Source organism: Arachis stenosperma, chromosome 5 (genome assembly GCF_014773155.1).
Source record: "Arachis stenosperma cultivar V10309 chromosome 5, arast.V10309.gnm1.PFL2, whole genome shotgun sequence".
NCBI classification, from domain to species: Eukaryota; Viridiplantae; Streptophyta; class Magnoliopsida; order Fabales; family Fabaceae; genus Arachis; species Arachis stenosperma.
In genome coordinates this window covers 45,034,300-45,050,459 of record NC_080381.1, presented here as the reverse complement: position 1 = coordinate 45,050,459, position 16,160 = coordinate 45,034,300, and the positions used below count along the sequence as shown (strand labels likewise).

At 37.5% G+C, this 16,160-nt stretch overlaps 1 protein-coding gene across 1 annotated transcript; it reads left to right on the top strand.

Annotated features, from left to right (window-relative positions):
* Window positions 1–1,260: 1,260 nt before the first annotated feature.
* LOC130982824 (alpha-amylase 3, chloroplastic-like) lies at window positions 1,261–14,189 on the top strand. Its single transcript, XM_057906931.1, has 13 exons — window positions 1,261–1,583; window positions 1,888–2,018; window positions 2,309–2,363; window positions 2,457–2,582; window positions 2,732–2,834; window positions 2,976–3,337; window positions 3,846–4,552; window positions 5,161–5,350; window positions 5,554–5,660; window positions 6,624–6,873; window positions 7,507–7,629; window positions 8,363–8,530; window positions 13,833–14,189. The coding sequence occupies exons 1-13, from the start codon at window positions 1,278–1,280 to the stop codon at window positions 13,989–13,991; spliced, it is 2,787 nt and encodes a 928-aa protein (XP_057762914.1). The 5' UTR covers window positions 1,261–1,277; the 3' UTR covers window positions 13,992–14,189.
* Window positions 14,190–16,160: the final 1,971 nt, after the last annotated feature.

Genomic DNA, 16,160 nt, shown 5'->3' with positions numbered 1-16,160 from the left:
TCCGTCAAGGGGATACAATGTTACCATATTTGTTTGTGTCATGTATGGAGATGTTATACACAAACAGTCTTATACTGATTTTTTGCTCCCTTGTAATGTTGTTGAAGAGATTATTAGGAAAGAGCTATTTGATAAACCACTATTTTATGGTTTATATTGTGTTTAATTGAGTGGTTTTTATCAAATTCTTGCCCACTTATTCATATGATTTGCATGATTTTACAATTCCTTCGTAGTTTAGTTCTATGGTTGAAAACTTGCTTCCTAGAGATATTTTAATTACGTATTTTAATTCCCCTTTATACCATTCGATGCCGTGATCCGTGTGATTAAGTGTTTCATGCTTTATAGGGCAGGAATGGCTTAGAGAATGGAAATGAAGCTTGCAAAAAGGGAAGGAGCACAAGACATAAAGGAGACAACCAGCGAACAGTGACGCGTACGCATGGCTAACGCGTGCGCGCGATTTGGACAAAATCACAGTGACGCGTACGCGTGCCTGACAAGACAAGACAAAATTCCTATTGAATTTATTATTATTCCTGTTGAATTTATTTTTACCACCTTAGCTAACCATTATATGAGAAAGTATAGGGAGCCAATGGAATGTTTGTACAATATGTACAATAGATATTTTAGAAGTATTAGAGATATAATCATTAATGTTACCTTTTTCCATTAGCTGAAGCTTTTGGGATGAGTGGTATCATGACATAGTATAAGAACTCTAAGTCTAAAAGGTTAAGAGTTCGATCCTTAGTGAACTTGAAAATCAGTTCAAATTTTTTGGATGAGACCTGAGATATTTATTATAGGTGATGTTTATTTTATAACTCAATAGCCCATTGTACACATTGTACACTTAAACCATTGGCTCCCTAGCACTACCCCCCTTATATTTATTATTATTCCTATTGAATTTATAAATAGATCGATTAGTAGATAGTTTCTATTAATCCACTAGTTAATACAAGACAAGACAAAATTCCTTCTCATTCTACACGTCCTTTTTCTGAAAAATGGTTCTTTTTGCTTTCGGGAAATTTCATTTTGTTTCTTTTTCCTAAAAAGGAAATTCTAACCAATCGGGAAGGATGGATTATGGAATCTATAATTCTATATTGTGTGACACTCCAAACGAAAGTACAAAATTACTACAAACTGCAAAGTACTACAAAGCATGTTCATGCTGATCCAAAGTATCTTCATTTCATTCCTCCAATTAACCGCTTTTCCATTTTTGCTGGGACTGAAAAAGAAACAGGGATCATCAATTCATGATAATGGGAACCCTCACCACCATAGGCCCACTCTTCCACCTTTGCGGCGGACAAAATAATCTTCCAATTCAACAACGATCTTCCAATCACCACCACGAATTCAAACCCTTCTTCACTTGCTTTTCCACCAATAACAACAACAATGCATTTTCTTCCACCACCACCTTTTTCCACCGCCATAGGTTTCTTTCTCATGTGGTTGCTGCTTCTGAAATCGGCACGCCTATCGTGGAATCGTCCCCTCATCAATGCTCTGATGATCTGCTTTTCACCAAGATTTTCCCAATCAAGAGAACGCAAATGGTTCTCAACTTAACCTTCTAATATATGAAACAATGTTGGTTGAACACGAAAATATTTTTGATATGCATATTATGTGTTTTTGTTAATGTCTATGCATGAGTATGTGCATGGTTTTCTAAGAAATTGTTGGGGAATATACTCGGAAGAGAAAAAAAGATTGATAATGGTATCCGTCAACTTATGTTACAAAATTTCCCCCTTACTTGTAACTTAACATGCCTTGTGTGGAAGTGGAATGTATCTCAGCATATTTTGGCGTTTGCCATTACGGGATTGTTGTCTTGATTGTAATGAAATCTTGCAGATGGAGGGAATGATTTTCGTGAGATTAGATCAGAGTAAGGAATTGAGGAATTGGGAGCTTACAGTGGGTTGCAATCTACCTGGAAAATGGATTCTTCATTGGGGAGTTTCCTATGTTGATGACATTGGGAGGTACTTAGTACATATTATTGTTGATTTCTCTTTGTATTTACTATTTTCATTTTGAGTATTTTTTGTTTCGGAATTTGGTGAGGAAAATAAATAAATAAATAACTAAATAGAATTCTTTTCAAATCATTTCACACTGCTTATATTTTTTAAAATCATGAAAAAAGAAAATATGAAGACAAAACACAAAACAAATAAGCTCTAAGAACTCTCTTTCCTTTAAGTTTGAAAACCATGTTGTTGTATGTTAATTGATAATGTTAGTGACCCTATAATGTTCTTGATTCTTGCAGGGAGTGGGATAAACCTCCTTGTGATATGATACCGCCTGGATCTGTTACTATAAAGGTAGACAATGGCTTCATGGCCTGCCATGATCACTTATGCTGCGTGCTCATTATTCGCATGGCAAAAGTTTGAGTTGGAAAGTAAAAATTTCAGGACTATGCAATAGAGACACCCCTGAAAAAGTCATCAATATCTGCTGATGAAGGAGATACATTTTATGAAGTCAAGATTGATCTTAAGCCCGACAGCAAAATTTCCACAATTAATTTTGTTCTCAAGGTTTAGGTTTAACAATTACAAGTTGTATCTGTTTTGTTGTTAGTAGTAGATAACTTGATGGATCTTGGAATCCTTTTGACTGAACATTGTTTTTCTTCCTTTCGCTGCTTCCGTTTGCTACTTTGGTTTTCCGAATTTGGTTGATTTAGGATGGCGAAAATGGAGCTTGGCATCAATATAAGGGAAGAGATTTCAAAGTTCCTTTGCCCAAATACCTTAAGACACCTAAAAGGGGCTTTAGTTTATGGCCAGGTTTCTGAAATCATTGCATGTTGTGATTTTATTTACTTTGCTGATAAAGTGTATATTACCTTCTCATTTAGTGCTCTGAGGGTATCAAATTAATCATTATCCTGTGATGCAGCTCCTGATTTGTAGTTTCATTACTTGTAGGAGGTTTGACAAAGATATCTAACATTCTCCTGAAGTCAATAACAACAGTTCACAATGATCAAGATAAAAGCAGTGAGCTAATTAATCCAAAACAGGAAAATGGTCAACTAGAAGATTTCTGTATAGAAGTGCCTATCACAAAGGAGATTGATTTCAATAACTCTGTTACTGTCTCTGTTAAAAAGTGTTATCAGTCTGAGACATTAAAAAATGTCCTATATTTAGAAACTGACCTACCTGGAGATATTGTACTTCACTGGGGACTTTGCAGGGGCAATTCAAGAAGGTGGGAAGTTCCACCTGGTCCTCATCCACCAGGAACAGTACCGTATAAAGACAAAGCTTTGAGATCTCAACTGCAGGTACAGTGCTGACAAACTGTGAATTTTTCTTTCAATGTTTTAGAACATAGCCTTAAGCTATCAAAATAATTTGAATTCTGTTCTTCCGCTGGCGTGGTCCTCACCATTCATGCATTCTATGAAGATATAGGCATGCTTAATACTTCCAATAGACTTTAAACTTGATTTTTGCACCATGTGATTTTCTGTTGCAAGAGGTTGATTTTGTTTAAATTATATGCAGACTACTGACCGGATGCATTGTACTCTCTCTTTCATTTTACTACAGTTTCTTTTTTAGACACTGATGTAAGTTTATATACCTTAATGGATACATGCATACTATTGAAGCAACATTGCATTCAAGAACTTTGTACTTGCTCTTGTTATTTTCCCTTATTATTTTTCTTTTAAAAACTTAAAAGTTGAGTTATATTTTGTTGATGGGGATATAGACATTATTGTTGTAGTTAAATGTTTTTTCTTTCTTTTTCTCATTATACATCTATTTGGCCATCCTATTTTGTAGGCAGGAGACAGTACAAAAGGATCTTCTCTACAAATCACTTTAGGCGAAGGGTTTTCAGGATTTGCTTTTGTTCTTAAGCAAAATGAAACTTGGTTCAAATGCATGGGAAATGACTTTTACGTCTCTCTCTTGGATTCTAATAGCATCCATAAAGAGGACCAACCAGAAGGTGTGGAGAGGGAAGTGACCAAGGGGACAAGTCAAGAAGCTTCTTTCCTTTCATTTACTGATGGAATATTCGGCGAAATAAGGAATTTGGTGACAGACATTTCCGCTAATAAGAACAGAAAGATAAAATCGAAAGAGCCACAAGAAAGCATTCTTCAAGAAATTGAAAGACTTGCTGCTGAAGCCTATAATATGTTCAAAAGCTCGGTTTCAACTTTCTCAGATGTAACTTCTACACTAGAGCCTGAGGCCACTGTTGTGGAGCCTGAGGCCGCTGTTGTGGAACCTGAACCTGCTGTTGGATCAAGAATATCGACTCTAGTTCCAAAAGTATGTTCTGCAGAAGGCACGGGATATGAAATATTATGCCAAGGGTTTAACTGGGAATCTCATAAATCTGGAAGATGGTATGTGGAGCTTAAGGATAAGGCTTCAGAGCTAGCATCACTTGGTTTTACTGTAGTTTGGTTACCGCCGTGCACGGAGTCTGTTTCACCTGAAGGATACATGCCAAGGGATTTATATAACTTAAATTCAAGGTACTACGTCAAAAGTAGTATAACCATTTAGTTGCTGGCATTAATCTTATTTTAGAACTTATAATAGAAGGACTAGTGTTATCCAAATTGCACTCCAAATATGACCATCATTCACTAAATTGAGTAGCAGATACTGTGGTTTTTCATCTGTATATTATATAATACATGAGGAAACAATTGAGTAGAATGGAATGGAGATCCATGCCTGCTGTTTTGATATTCAAAATGGAATGGAGTAAAGTGACCACTCCGTTATTTAGAAATTAGTGTAGAAAGGAATGGAATGCATAGTTTTGTCATAAGAGAAGGGAAAAAAAATGAGGAATTCTACGCTTCTCCCCATTTTGGGCGAAGAAAAATAAAATAATATGACGAAATGTTATAAAATTCATTTCATGCTTTTCCATTCCATAGTTTCCACTATTATGTATTCAAAAGATGAAACTTTTAATTTTTTTCCCTCTCAGTCCATTCGATTTTCATCTCTTTCCACCAATCCAAACATAGTCTTAATCTTGAACTCAAAGGATAGATAACCAGCAAAACACATTCAAGAAAAGGAACTGGTGCATGAGTTGTAACAACCTTTCTTTTTTAATAAATATCAGATACGGAAACATTGATGAACTGAAGGATTTGGTGAAAAAATTTCATGAACTTGGAATAAAAACTTTAGGAGATGCTGTTTTAAATCACCGTTGTGCTCATTATCAGAATCCTAACGGTGTTTGGAACTTATTCGGAGGGCGTCTCAACTGGGATGAACGTGCAATTGTTGCTGATGATCCTCATTTTCAGGTTTGTTAGTGAAAGTTCTGGATGTGTGTTTTGTAATTTATTCTCTCTAACTTCGTATTAATTAGTAATAATCCTAAATCAGAATCAGATAAAGGGTTCTCTACTTTCTCTATAACACTCCTGGTGAATGTCCGGGTTGTATGATATTGTTATATTGCTGGGTGAACTTTGATACATAATTGATGTCATTCCTTGCCATACAGGGTAGGGGAAACAAGAGTAGTGGAGAGAATTTTGATGCTGCACCAAATATTGATCATTCACAGGAATTTGTGAGAAAGGATATTATAGAATGGTTATGCTGGTTGAGGTTGATATCTCATACCCCTTCTTTTTTCCTTTCTTAGTATTAACAGAAGTGCTGTCAGGGAAAATTTTGATACAGTTGCACAATCAAATTTTTTGGTAGATCATAGATTCTAGTCAAATTATGAGTCGTGTTTCCCTATTATCTTACCTTAGAAAGGTGGCAAGGCGTATGTAGGGCTAGAATCTGATGGAATTGTTTGGTAATATGTTAAAAATGAGCTATGTCTTGACTATGGACCAATAGCTATCCGTTGGCCTGGTACACACTTGATTAGGCATGCTATTTACTCTCTGCTTTCCCAAAATGTCAGGGATAGATTTGAAATTTAGAAGTATTCATAATGAATTCTGTGTGCTTCTTTATGGTGTAATAGTCAACTGACCAATAGTCCGCCCATTTCTTCTTTTCCTTTGTTCTCTCTATTTTTGGGAAGAGAAGCACAGTGGAGTCTTTATACTAAGTAGTATTTCTAAATCGATGAATATATGTTGCTGAATTGCTGCTGATCCCAAATGGACAACCTATTAAGCCCGATTTGTAACTATCCCAGTACATGTAGGACCGGGACTTTAAGGCATAGAGATGGAGAAACCTTGTCTCCACTGTTCCCATATTCTGGGTGGACCGAAAATATAGAGAAAAACTATCTTGGGACATAAATAGGTTTATTATTTTTTGTTTTGGGATAGTATCAAAATTCAAAACACAGCCTTACAAATAGGTATCTCCAATCTTTCTTTTGAGGAAGCTAAACTGAACAGCATTACAGATTTAGATGCTCGGAAGGACTCTCTTTCTCATAAAAATCAGATATCTGAGATCATTTGCACTTTGTCGATTAGTGGCCCTAACTAGTCCTACTCCTGTGTCCTGTAAAGTTTCATTAAAATTATGATTTTCTATTATGATTGTTATTTTGGTTTGGATAGAGCATACCAGTTTCTTATATTTTGTGACTTTCAGAAAAGAAGTTGGATATGATGGATGGAGGCTTGACTTTGCCAGAGGATTTTGGGGTGGCTATGTAAAGGACTACATTCAGGCAAGTGACCCTTATTTTGCTGTAGGAGAGTTTTGGGATTCCCTGAGTTACACAGATGGTGAATTGGATCATAATCAAGATGCTCATAGGCAGAGGATAGTTGATTGGATCAATGCTACCAATGGCACTGCTGGTGCATTTGATGTTACAACCAAAGGGATTCTTCACTCTGTAAACACTTACTCAGGCATTTCTTATTTTAACAGCGTCTGTTCAATTTTTTATTTTTATTTTTTGTATTTTCCATTCCATTAACCCCTTTTGCACGGTTTAAGAGCTGACATATTTCAATGGTTTACTTACCTCAAGTTTCACCTATTTTTTGAAAGGGTGAAAAAATGTGCTTTTGACATTGTTCTAGCATATGCATGCTGTTAACATTTGTTTTGTCTGACAAAACCTTGAGAATTGGCGCCGCTTATTTTTTCCTGGAGAATAGAAAAGACGATCAACCGAAATGTCTAACAAGCTAGTCCCTTTGCTATATCATCAAAAGGATTTTAGGACATAGATGGATCTATTTCTAGGTAGTTCAAATTGGCCTCTATCAAAAACACAATAAAGACAAATTCCAGCAAAAAGCTGACAAGGGCTTAACTTGTCCTACCTTGTATTTTATATGTATTTTTAAGTTTTGATTTGATGGACCAATTAGTGAGGGGTTAAGCTCAATTGAATCATTTGATAAGTCTTGCACACAATGGAAGTTATGCTCCAAGGGTGTGCTCAACTCCTTAGTTTTGTACTTTACTTTCTCGTGCACTTTAATCTTTAATCGTATTTTTGAAATTTGTCTCCATTTAGGCATTTGAAAGATGTGAATACTGGCGATTGTCTGATAGCGGTGGAAATCCACCAGGAGTTATGGGGTGGTGGCCATCTCATGCTGTTACCTTTATTGAAAATCATGACACTGGTTCCACCCAGGTTTGAACTTGCACCTTGGCAAAATTCAAAACTTATTGTTAGTCATTTTGCTTGGAATTTCTTAAGACTTTTGGTGTAGATCTGCATTATTGCATGCAAATATTTAGTTGAATAGTAGTCTAATCAATCAAACCTTGTAATATTGAGTTTAGTTTTGATGAGCAAACGTTATTTTGAATAATCATTCAAGTAATAGGTGTAAAAGGTGATTACTTTTGCAAATATGGTATAGTTGAATGGATATTTGTGTAAAAGTTTCTCTTACGGGTTTAATTTGTGTGGACTTCAATGTATTAAAGTTTTACCTAGACCACCAAATTATATACTACCACATCATCACAGTAACCATCTTCCACACACTCACTGTTTGACTGCTCTTCCATAGGGATGGATTTCATTGATTATACCTTGATATTCTTAGCGCATTTTACATACAATCTATATAACTATCCATGAGTTCATCATAAAAAATCTCTAGAAAATATTAGTAGATAAGATTGAAGCTTTTGTTAATTGTTTAGCTATTTGTAAGTGAATTTCGGATAACTCTTTTGGAACTGTTAATACAATGAAGCCAAATTTCGAATAATAGGCATTTTAGTATTGAGATATCATACTGAAGTTATGATGCTTGCAGGAACCCTTATCATTTTGCTATGGTTTGGTAATGATAAAAGTATTAATTCTCTTTTATCAACATCAAGTAAAATATTTTTAATATGTTCTCCTGAAGGGTCATTGGAGATTTCCAAGTGGAAAAGAAATGGAGGGATATGCTTACATTCTTACTCACCCTGGAACTCCATCAGTGTTCTTGGACCACATTTTCTCTCACAATAAAACAGAAGTAGGAACACTTATATCTATCAGGACTAGGAACAAGATCCACTGCAGGAGTGTGGTAAGTATAAGAATATATCCGTGCTTGAATACTGGTAATGTATAGGAAACTTTCCAATATTTTTTGGGAATGTGTGTGGTGTTATGAATTTTTGGTATGCATCCTTTTTTCGTTAATAGTTGTTTTTATAATCTTTCTGGTTGTTGCTCTCTATAGTGCTTGGTGTTGTTGTTTCACTCAATCCTCACACACTCTCACTCACTGTCCTGCAATGAATTTGCAGAACTCACACTCGAACTGTTGTATGTTCAGAGAAAAGGAGAGAGAGAGTTGAACACTAGAGAACTGAAGAAGCAAACGCTACATACTGACACTATTCAATAAACTGTTAAATACAATAACAGAAAGAAAGAAAAAAAAACTAACCACTCACTCCACTACCTTAAGAATAGGACTCCACTTCCTTAAAAATAGAAACTAGCTGAACAAAAGAGATTAACTTGCCTCTGAGGCCACTAATGACTTTGACCCTATTAACTGAATCATACACATAAGCATAAAACAGAAATAAATAAATATCAGGTCCTAATACATTATCTAACATTTCTCCTCCTTGGATTAGAGACCTGGACACATTCCAACTTCATGAATCAATTGACTAAATCGACTAACAGCAAGAGGCTTGGTGAAGACATCAGCTATCTGATTATCTGTCTTGCAATACTTCAGCCCCACCTCTTCCTCCTGTTGTGCTTCACGCAGATAATAGAATCTCAGCTTGAAATGTTTAGTCTTGCCATGAAAGACTGGATTCTGAGCAATTGCAATTGCAGCTTGATTGTCCACATACAACACAGTTGATCTTTTCTCTTGCAGCCCCAAATCATAGAGTAACTTCCTGAGCCATACTGCATGCTTTGCAGCTGCAGTTGCAGCCACAAATTCAGCTTCAGCGGTAGACTGTGCTACAACTTCCTGCTTCTTTGAGCTCCAGGAAAAATAACCTGATCCAAGTGAAAAACAGAAACCCGTTGTGCTTTTCATGTCTTCCACCGAACCACCCTAGTCACTATCTACAAAACCAACCAGCTTCATCTCAGGAACTGCTTTGAATTTCACACCATAACTTTGAGTTCCCTTTAGATATCTCAACACCCTTTTTGCTGCAGTAAGATGTTCCTTAGCTGCACAATGAAGGAACCTCGATAGAATACTCACTGCATACTGAATGTCAGGCCTAGTAGCTGTTAAATACATTAGACAGCCTACTAGACTTCTGTACTCATTCTCATGCTCAGAATCCTGCACATTACTCTTGCTTAACTTCTCTTTCTGATTAACAGGAGTAGTGACTGTCTTGCATTCTCCCATTTCAAACCTCTTTAGGACCTCTCTGATGTACTTTCTCTGACAGATGAATATCTCACCTTCTTTTTGCTGAATCTCCATGCCAAGAAAGTAAGACATTCTCCCCAAATCTGTCATCTCAAACTGCTTCATCAGTCCTACCTTCAGCTTCACTATCTCACTCTCCTTCTCTCCTGTAACAAGCAGATCATCGACATAGATAGACACCACCACAAGGCCTCTCTCACTCTATTTGTAGTACAGAGTGACTTCACTTAGACTCTTCTGGAACCCAAGCTGATGCAGATAACAATCAATTTTGCTATACCAAGCCCTGGGAGCTTGTTTCAGCCCATACAAGGCTTTCCTCAGCTTATACACTTTGTCTTCATGGCCTTTAACAACAAATCCTTCTGGTTGGTCTACATAGGTGTCCTCAGATAGATCACCATTTAGGAAAACTGATTTCACATCCAGCTGATAGATGGTCCACCTTTTCTGTGCAACAACAGCTAGTAGCAATCTGATGGTATCCATGCGAGCAACCGGAGCAAAAGTTTCAGAGTAGTCCACCCCACTCACTTGAGCATATCCCTTCACAACCAACCTGGCTTTATACTTGTTCACAGTGCCATTTGGGTTCAATTTTGTCTTAAAAACCCATTTGACACCTATAGTCTTCTTGTGATCAGGCTTAGACACAAGTTGCCATGTGTTGTTCTTGTTGATCATGCTCAGTTCTTCTTTCATAGCTAAGGCCCACTCCACACTTCCTTTTGCTTCCTCAACTGTTCTTGGTTCTAGGAGAGCCACATTACATCTGGCATAGACCTCTGCCAGTGGTCTTGTACCTCGCATAGGCAAACTATCAATCAATTCATCTTCAATCAGCTCACACTCATTTTGTAGATCTGCTTCCTCATTTAACTCATCCTCATTCTGCACATTAGCTTCAACTACAATATTGTCAGCCATTTTCTTTTCAAATACTGCCCTCTCCCAATTTTTATCTTCACAAAAAATCACATCTCTACTCATAGTAATCTTTTGTGCATCAGGACAATACACTCTATAGGCTTTAGATTGAGAACTATACCCTACAAAGATACCAGCCTCACCTCTATGATCAAGCTTGTCTCTACTGACTGAAGGAGTCAAGTAATAGCATAGACAACCAAATGTTCTTAGTCCACTAACCTTTGGTTTGTACCCGTGCCATGCCTCGAATGATGTCTGCTTGTTGAGAGCTTTGGTTGGTAACCTATTCAACAAGAAGACAGCTTCTGCCCAGAAGCTCTTGGGTAGTTGTTTGCCTTGTAGCATACATCTTCCCATCTCCACAATGCTTCTATTTTTCCTTTCACTCACCCCATTTTGTTGGGAAGTGTAAGGAACTGTAAACTGCTGCTTTATACCAGAGTCCTCACAGATGGCTTTGAACCTTTTTGAGGTATACTCACCATCATTATCACTCCTCACTGTCTTTATTTTACAATTTGCTTCATTCTCCACCTCTTGTTTGAACCTCAGAAATACTTCATCAACTTCTGACTTTTGTTTGAGAAAGTAGACCCAGCAAAATCTTGTGCAGTCATCAATGAAGGTCACAAAGTACTTGCTTTTGTTCAGTGACTCCTCAGGCATAGGCCCACAAACATCTGAGTGAACCAGTTGAAGCTTCTCCTTGGCCCTCCATCTTGTTTTCTGGAGTGGCTTCCTTACTAACTTCCCTTGCAGACATACTTCACAATCAGACACTTCACTTCCCAACTGAAGCAAGTCTTCAACTAAACCATGCCTCTGCATAAACTGCAATCCCTTATAGTGAAAGTGACCCAACCTTCTATGCCACAACTCCTCCTGACCCTGCACACATGCCATAGTTTTGCTCTCTTTGCTTGCAGGATCGAATGCAAATGTTTTGTTCTGCATAGGGATCCTAAACAAGAGTTTGCCCTCCTCATCTGCAATAGCACATTCATTCTTATCAACACACAATCTTCATGCCCTTCTCAACTAACTGTCCCACACTCAGAAGATTCTGATCTATCTTGGGAACATAGTAGACATCAGACATCAGCTTCACTCCTCCAGGGCCTTCAAGTAACACATTGCCTCTTCCTTCAACCTCTAGATGATCACCATTCCCAATTCTCACTCTAGTATTGACTGATCTGTCAATATTAGTGAAAATTGCCTCATTTCCTGACATGTGATTGGAACAGCCACTGTCCACCAGCCATCCATCACGTGAGACTTGAGACACAAAGCCTGAAGCAACAAACAATTGCTCCACTTCACCTGCAGCTGCTTGAGCCTCTCCTTGTTGAGAGCTCTTTTCTTTGCAGATTCTCTCTATGTGCCCCATCTTCCCACACTTCCTGCAGACTACATTTGGTCTTCTCCAACACCTAAAGAAAGGATGACCTTTCTTTCCACAGTGTTTGCAGGCTTCATCACTCCCTTTCTTCACTTGTGCATCACTTGAACTAAAACTGGTCTGTTGAGCACCAAACTGCTTGCCTTGCTTCTTCTTCTCACCACTTCCATGCTTCACCCTAGCCTGCATTGCACCTTCAACTGGCTCATCTCCTCTCCTCAGTACCCTCCTTTGTTCTTGTGCTTGAAGAGCACTAACTGCTTCAGCAAATGGCATCTCTGAGATTTCTCTTGTGTTCTCAAGAGATGCTATAGTAGCTTCAAATCTTTCAGGTACAGAACACAGGAGCTTCTCGACAAGTCTTTCCTCTCCAAGATCAATACCCAACAGTGCCAATTTATTGGTTAAGTCTAGGAGTTTATTAGCAAATTCTTGAACTGATTCATTTTCCTTCATCTGCACTCTTTCTAGCTCCCTTTTAAGGTTCATTGCTTTCATTCCTTTAATCTTCTTATTGCCCTCATATTCTTTCTTCAAAAAATCCCAAATATCTTTTGCAGATTCTAGACTTATAATCCTATTAAAAATAATAGGAGTAACAGCAGCATAGAGACTAGATCTTGCTTTGGCTTTTCTAGTCACACGTTCTTTGTAGAGCTTTTGTTGATTTACAGTTGGATTGGCAACCAATGGAGGCACCACGTAGTCATCCTCCACTGCCTCCCACAGATCAGCTCTTTCAAGGAATGCTTTCATCCTCACTTGCCAGTCATGATAATTGCTCCCATCAAGGATTGGAGGAGCAATGCCTGCTAGCCCAATAGTTGTTGATGAAGCTTCCATCACCACAATCCTTAAGATACTTAAGGCTCTTGATACCAATTTGTTGTTGTTTCACTCAATCCTCACACACTCTCACTCACTGTCCTGCAATGAATTTGCAGAACTCACACTCGAACTGTTGTATGTTCAGAGAAAAGAAGAGAGAGAGTTGAACACTAGAGAACTGAAGAAGCAAACACTACATACTGACACTATTCAATAAACTGTTAAATACAATAACAGAAAGAAAGAAAAAAAAAACTAACCACTCACTCCACTACCTTAAGAATAGGACTCCACTTCCTTAAAAATAGAAACTAGCTGAACAAAAGAGATTAACTTGCCTCTGAGGCCACTAATGACTTTGACCCTATTAACTGAATCATACACATAAGCATAAAACAGAAATAAATAAATATCAGGTTCTAATACATTATCTAACACTTGGAAGATATAGTATAGAGTTTAATTAAAATCCTCTATGAATTGACAGTAACATCCAATCAAGTGTTGTTATATACACACAATTAGTTAACTTTACCGCAATTGTCTATAAACTATTTTTTGTTTATGTAACAATACCTAGATGAATGCCTATGTAATATTGAACATTGATAGTGCTTAGAAATTAAACTCTCTTGTGTATGTGCATGCACGTAGAAACAAATATCATATACATGCTTACAAGTTCATGATTCTCTTAATTAAACAGTGAGGGTATTATTTAGTTGTTAATTAATATGATGTTATGCACAAATACTGAAGATTTGATATTGTTGGAAAACTGACCTTAATCTTTGCATATGCTTTAAGGTTCAGATTGTTAAGGCAGAATGGGATGTTTATGCATCTATCATTGATGAAAAAATTGCCATGAAGATTGGACCTGGCTACTTTGAACCCCCTGCTGGCTCCCAAAACTGGTCCTTAGCTATTGCGGGAAGAGACTATAAGATTTGGGAGGCAAAATAACTTATGTCATCATTACTCATTAGTATATAGAAAGGTATATAGTATGTTTATGAACAAGAAAGTAAGCTTATGTACTCGAGGATAATATGCTGTAAAATTCCGATATGGCAGGCTCCAATATTAGAGTGAGTTTTGTCACGCTATTAGTCACATAGCCATCTAAGCAACACAACCAAGAAGGTTGCGTAAAAAGGTCGATTACCTCCAAAGGCAAGATTGGCAAGCTTATTTGGAACTTGCTGAATGTGAATGTGTTGTTTGGGGGGGGGGGGGGGGGGGGAGTCAAGAAATGAGTTGTATACATGCTATATTTTCAATAGTAGGATATTCAGATTCTTAATGGATAATAGTGTAAAACGTCTTTATATTACGGTGATGATTATGTTGATGTGTTTTTTTTTTTTTTTTGGGTGTCTTTGAAACAAGTTAGAACATAGGGGCTAAAAGAAAATACAAAACAAGAATCAAGTTGGCAATACTAAGTCCGTACTGAAAACGTCTCGCAACTGTTGCCAAGACTCCAGCCGCTCCACCAAATCAATCCCATCTTCCCTTCTCACTAGACTAAAATGAACTTTCCATTTCAAAGCCAACTCTTTAATTTTCAACACTAGATCACCATCAGTGTTAGTTGGCCGATCAGAATCAAATTGAAGTCTTAGATAAACTTTCATCGAGTCAGTTTTGATTATATGAATGATTTTAACCCACATTCCCAAGTAAGAACCAAATCCCTCCAAAGAGCAAAAAGTTCACACCTGAAAATTTTCCAATTAGGGAGACATCCTGAGCAACCTTTTTTCCAAGTTCTATTTTTATCCCAAAGAAGACAACCAAATCCCTCAAGATTGTACTCATGGTAAATGTTGGCATCACAATTTATTTTGACCATATCTTTTGGAGGAGGAGACCAAACCACACTATCATCAGGTCAGGTTCATGAAGGAGGTGGTTTGAGCGGCTGAAATTTTCCAGCTCCTGAGCAAGCCTCCTGGCAGAGAAGGTAACTTTATGATCAGACCACTCCTCTTCGGGATTAAAAATTTGCTAATTTCTATTACGCCAAATCTATTATATACCTGCGAAAAAAGTGAAATCAGCTTGCACCATCCGACGCTGGAAAATATCCAAGGGGTTCACTAAACCAGTCATAGAGCTGCTGATGCCGAACAAGGACACACCCAGAATGGACCACACGTTTCAAGCTCGATAACACTCAAAAAAGCAATGATAAGCTGACTCTTTTGACCATTGCAGCGAGGGTAGAGATCCGGCATTGCTATCTCGCAACGAAATCGAAAAGCTACTGTGGCAAGTTCCTGGATGCAGAGCCAAACAAGAACCTTCAATTTTTCTGGAATTTTTGAGCGCCACAACCAGTTTCAATTGATGTGGGTATCCCAATGGTATTTCCTTTGCAAGGGCTAGTTTAGTATTAGATTAGTATTAGTTAGTATAGTATTAGTTTAGTATTAGATTAGTATTAGTTAGTGATTTCGGCTCAGTGAGTTCTTTCTTTCGTGATGAACTGTTGGCACCAGTTCTACATTTTGTCTCTGTTCTGTGGACCAAGGAGAAAGGGAGCTCAGCGGCAAGAAGATTGTAACATGAGAGAAGCAATCAAATAGGAACTTGCCAATCCATGAGTATACCATGAAGTTACAAAAGTTGTACCTGTGAACCAACCCCCAAAGCGAAATAGGCGCAAGGGCCAAATATATCCCTCTTTTGTTGAGTAGGTTTTGGTAGAGGATGAAGACCACCACCATCCAGGATTACCACCAATGTGAGGAGTCATACCAAGAATGAAATTTTTAATATCCAAGGAAAGAAGAGTGGCCAACGAATCCAAATGCCAAACAAAATTAAAACAAATATCTTCTAGGTTACTGTGAATATCTGAAATGTGGACAAAAGAGAGAAGTTTTCCAATATACCTAAGAAGACTCCAAGAATCATGCCAAACTGATTGATGAAGGGAGCCTATACACCAAGAAAAATCATCCTTCAAAAATTAAGCGCCAAAGCAACACTATGTCAACAGTTAGAAGCGTTTGTGGGAATCTTAAAATCCAAGCTACAACAACGCTCTATGTATTTTATTGACACGAGTGTAACCCATAATTTATCCTTAAAGAATTTGCCAGAGACTAGCTTGCCTAACAAAGC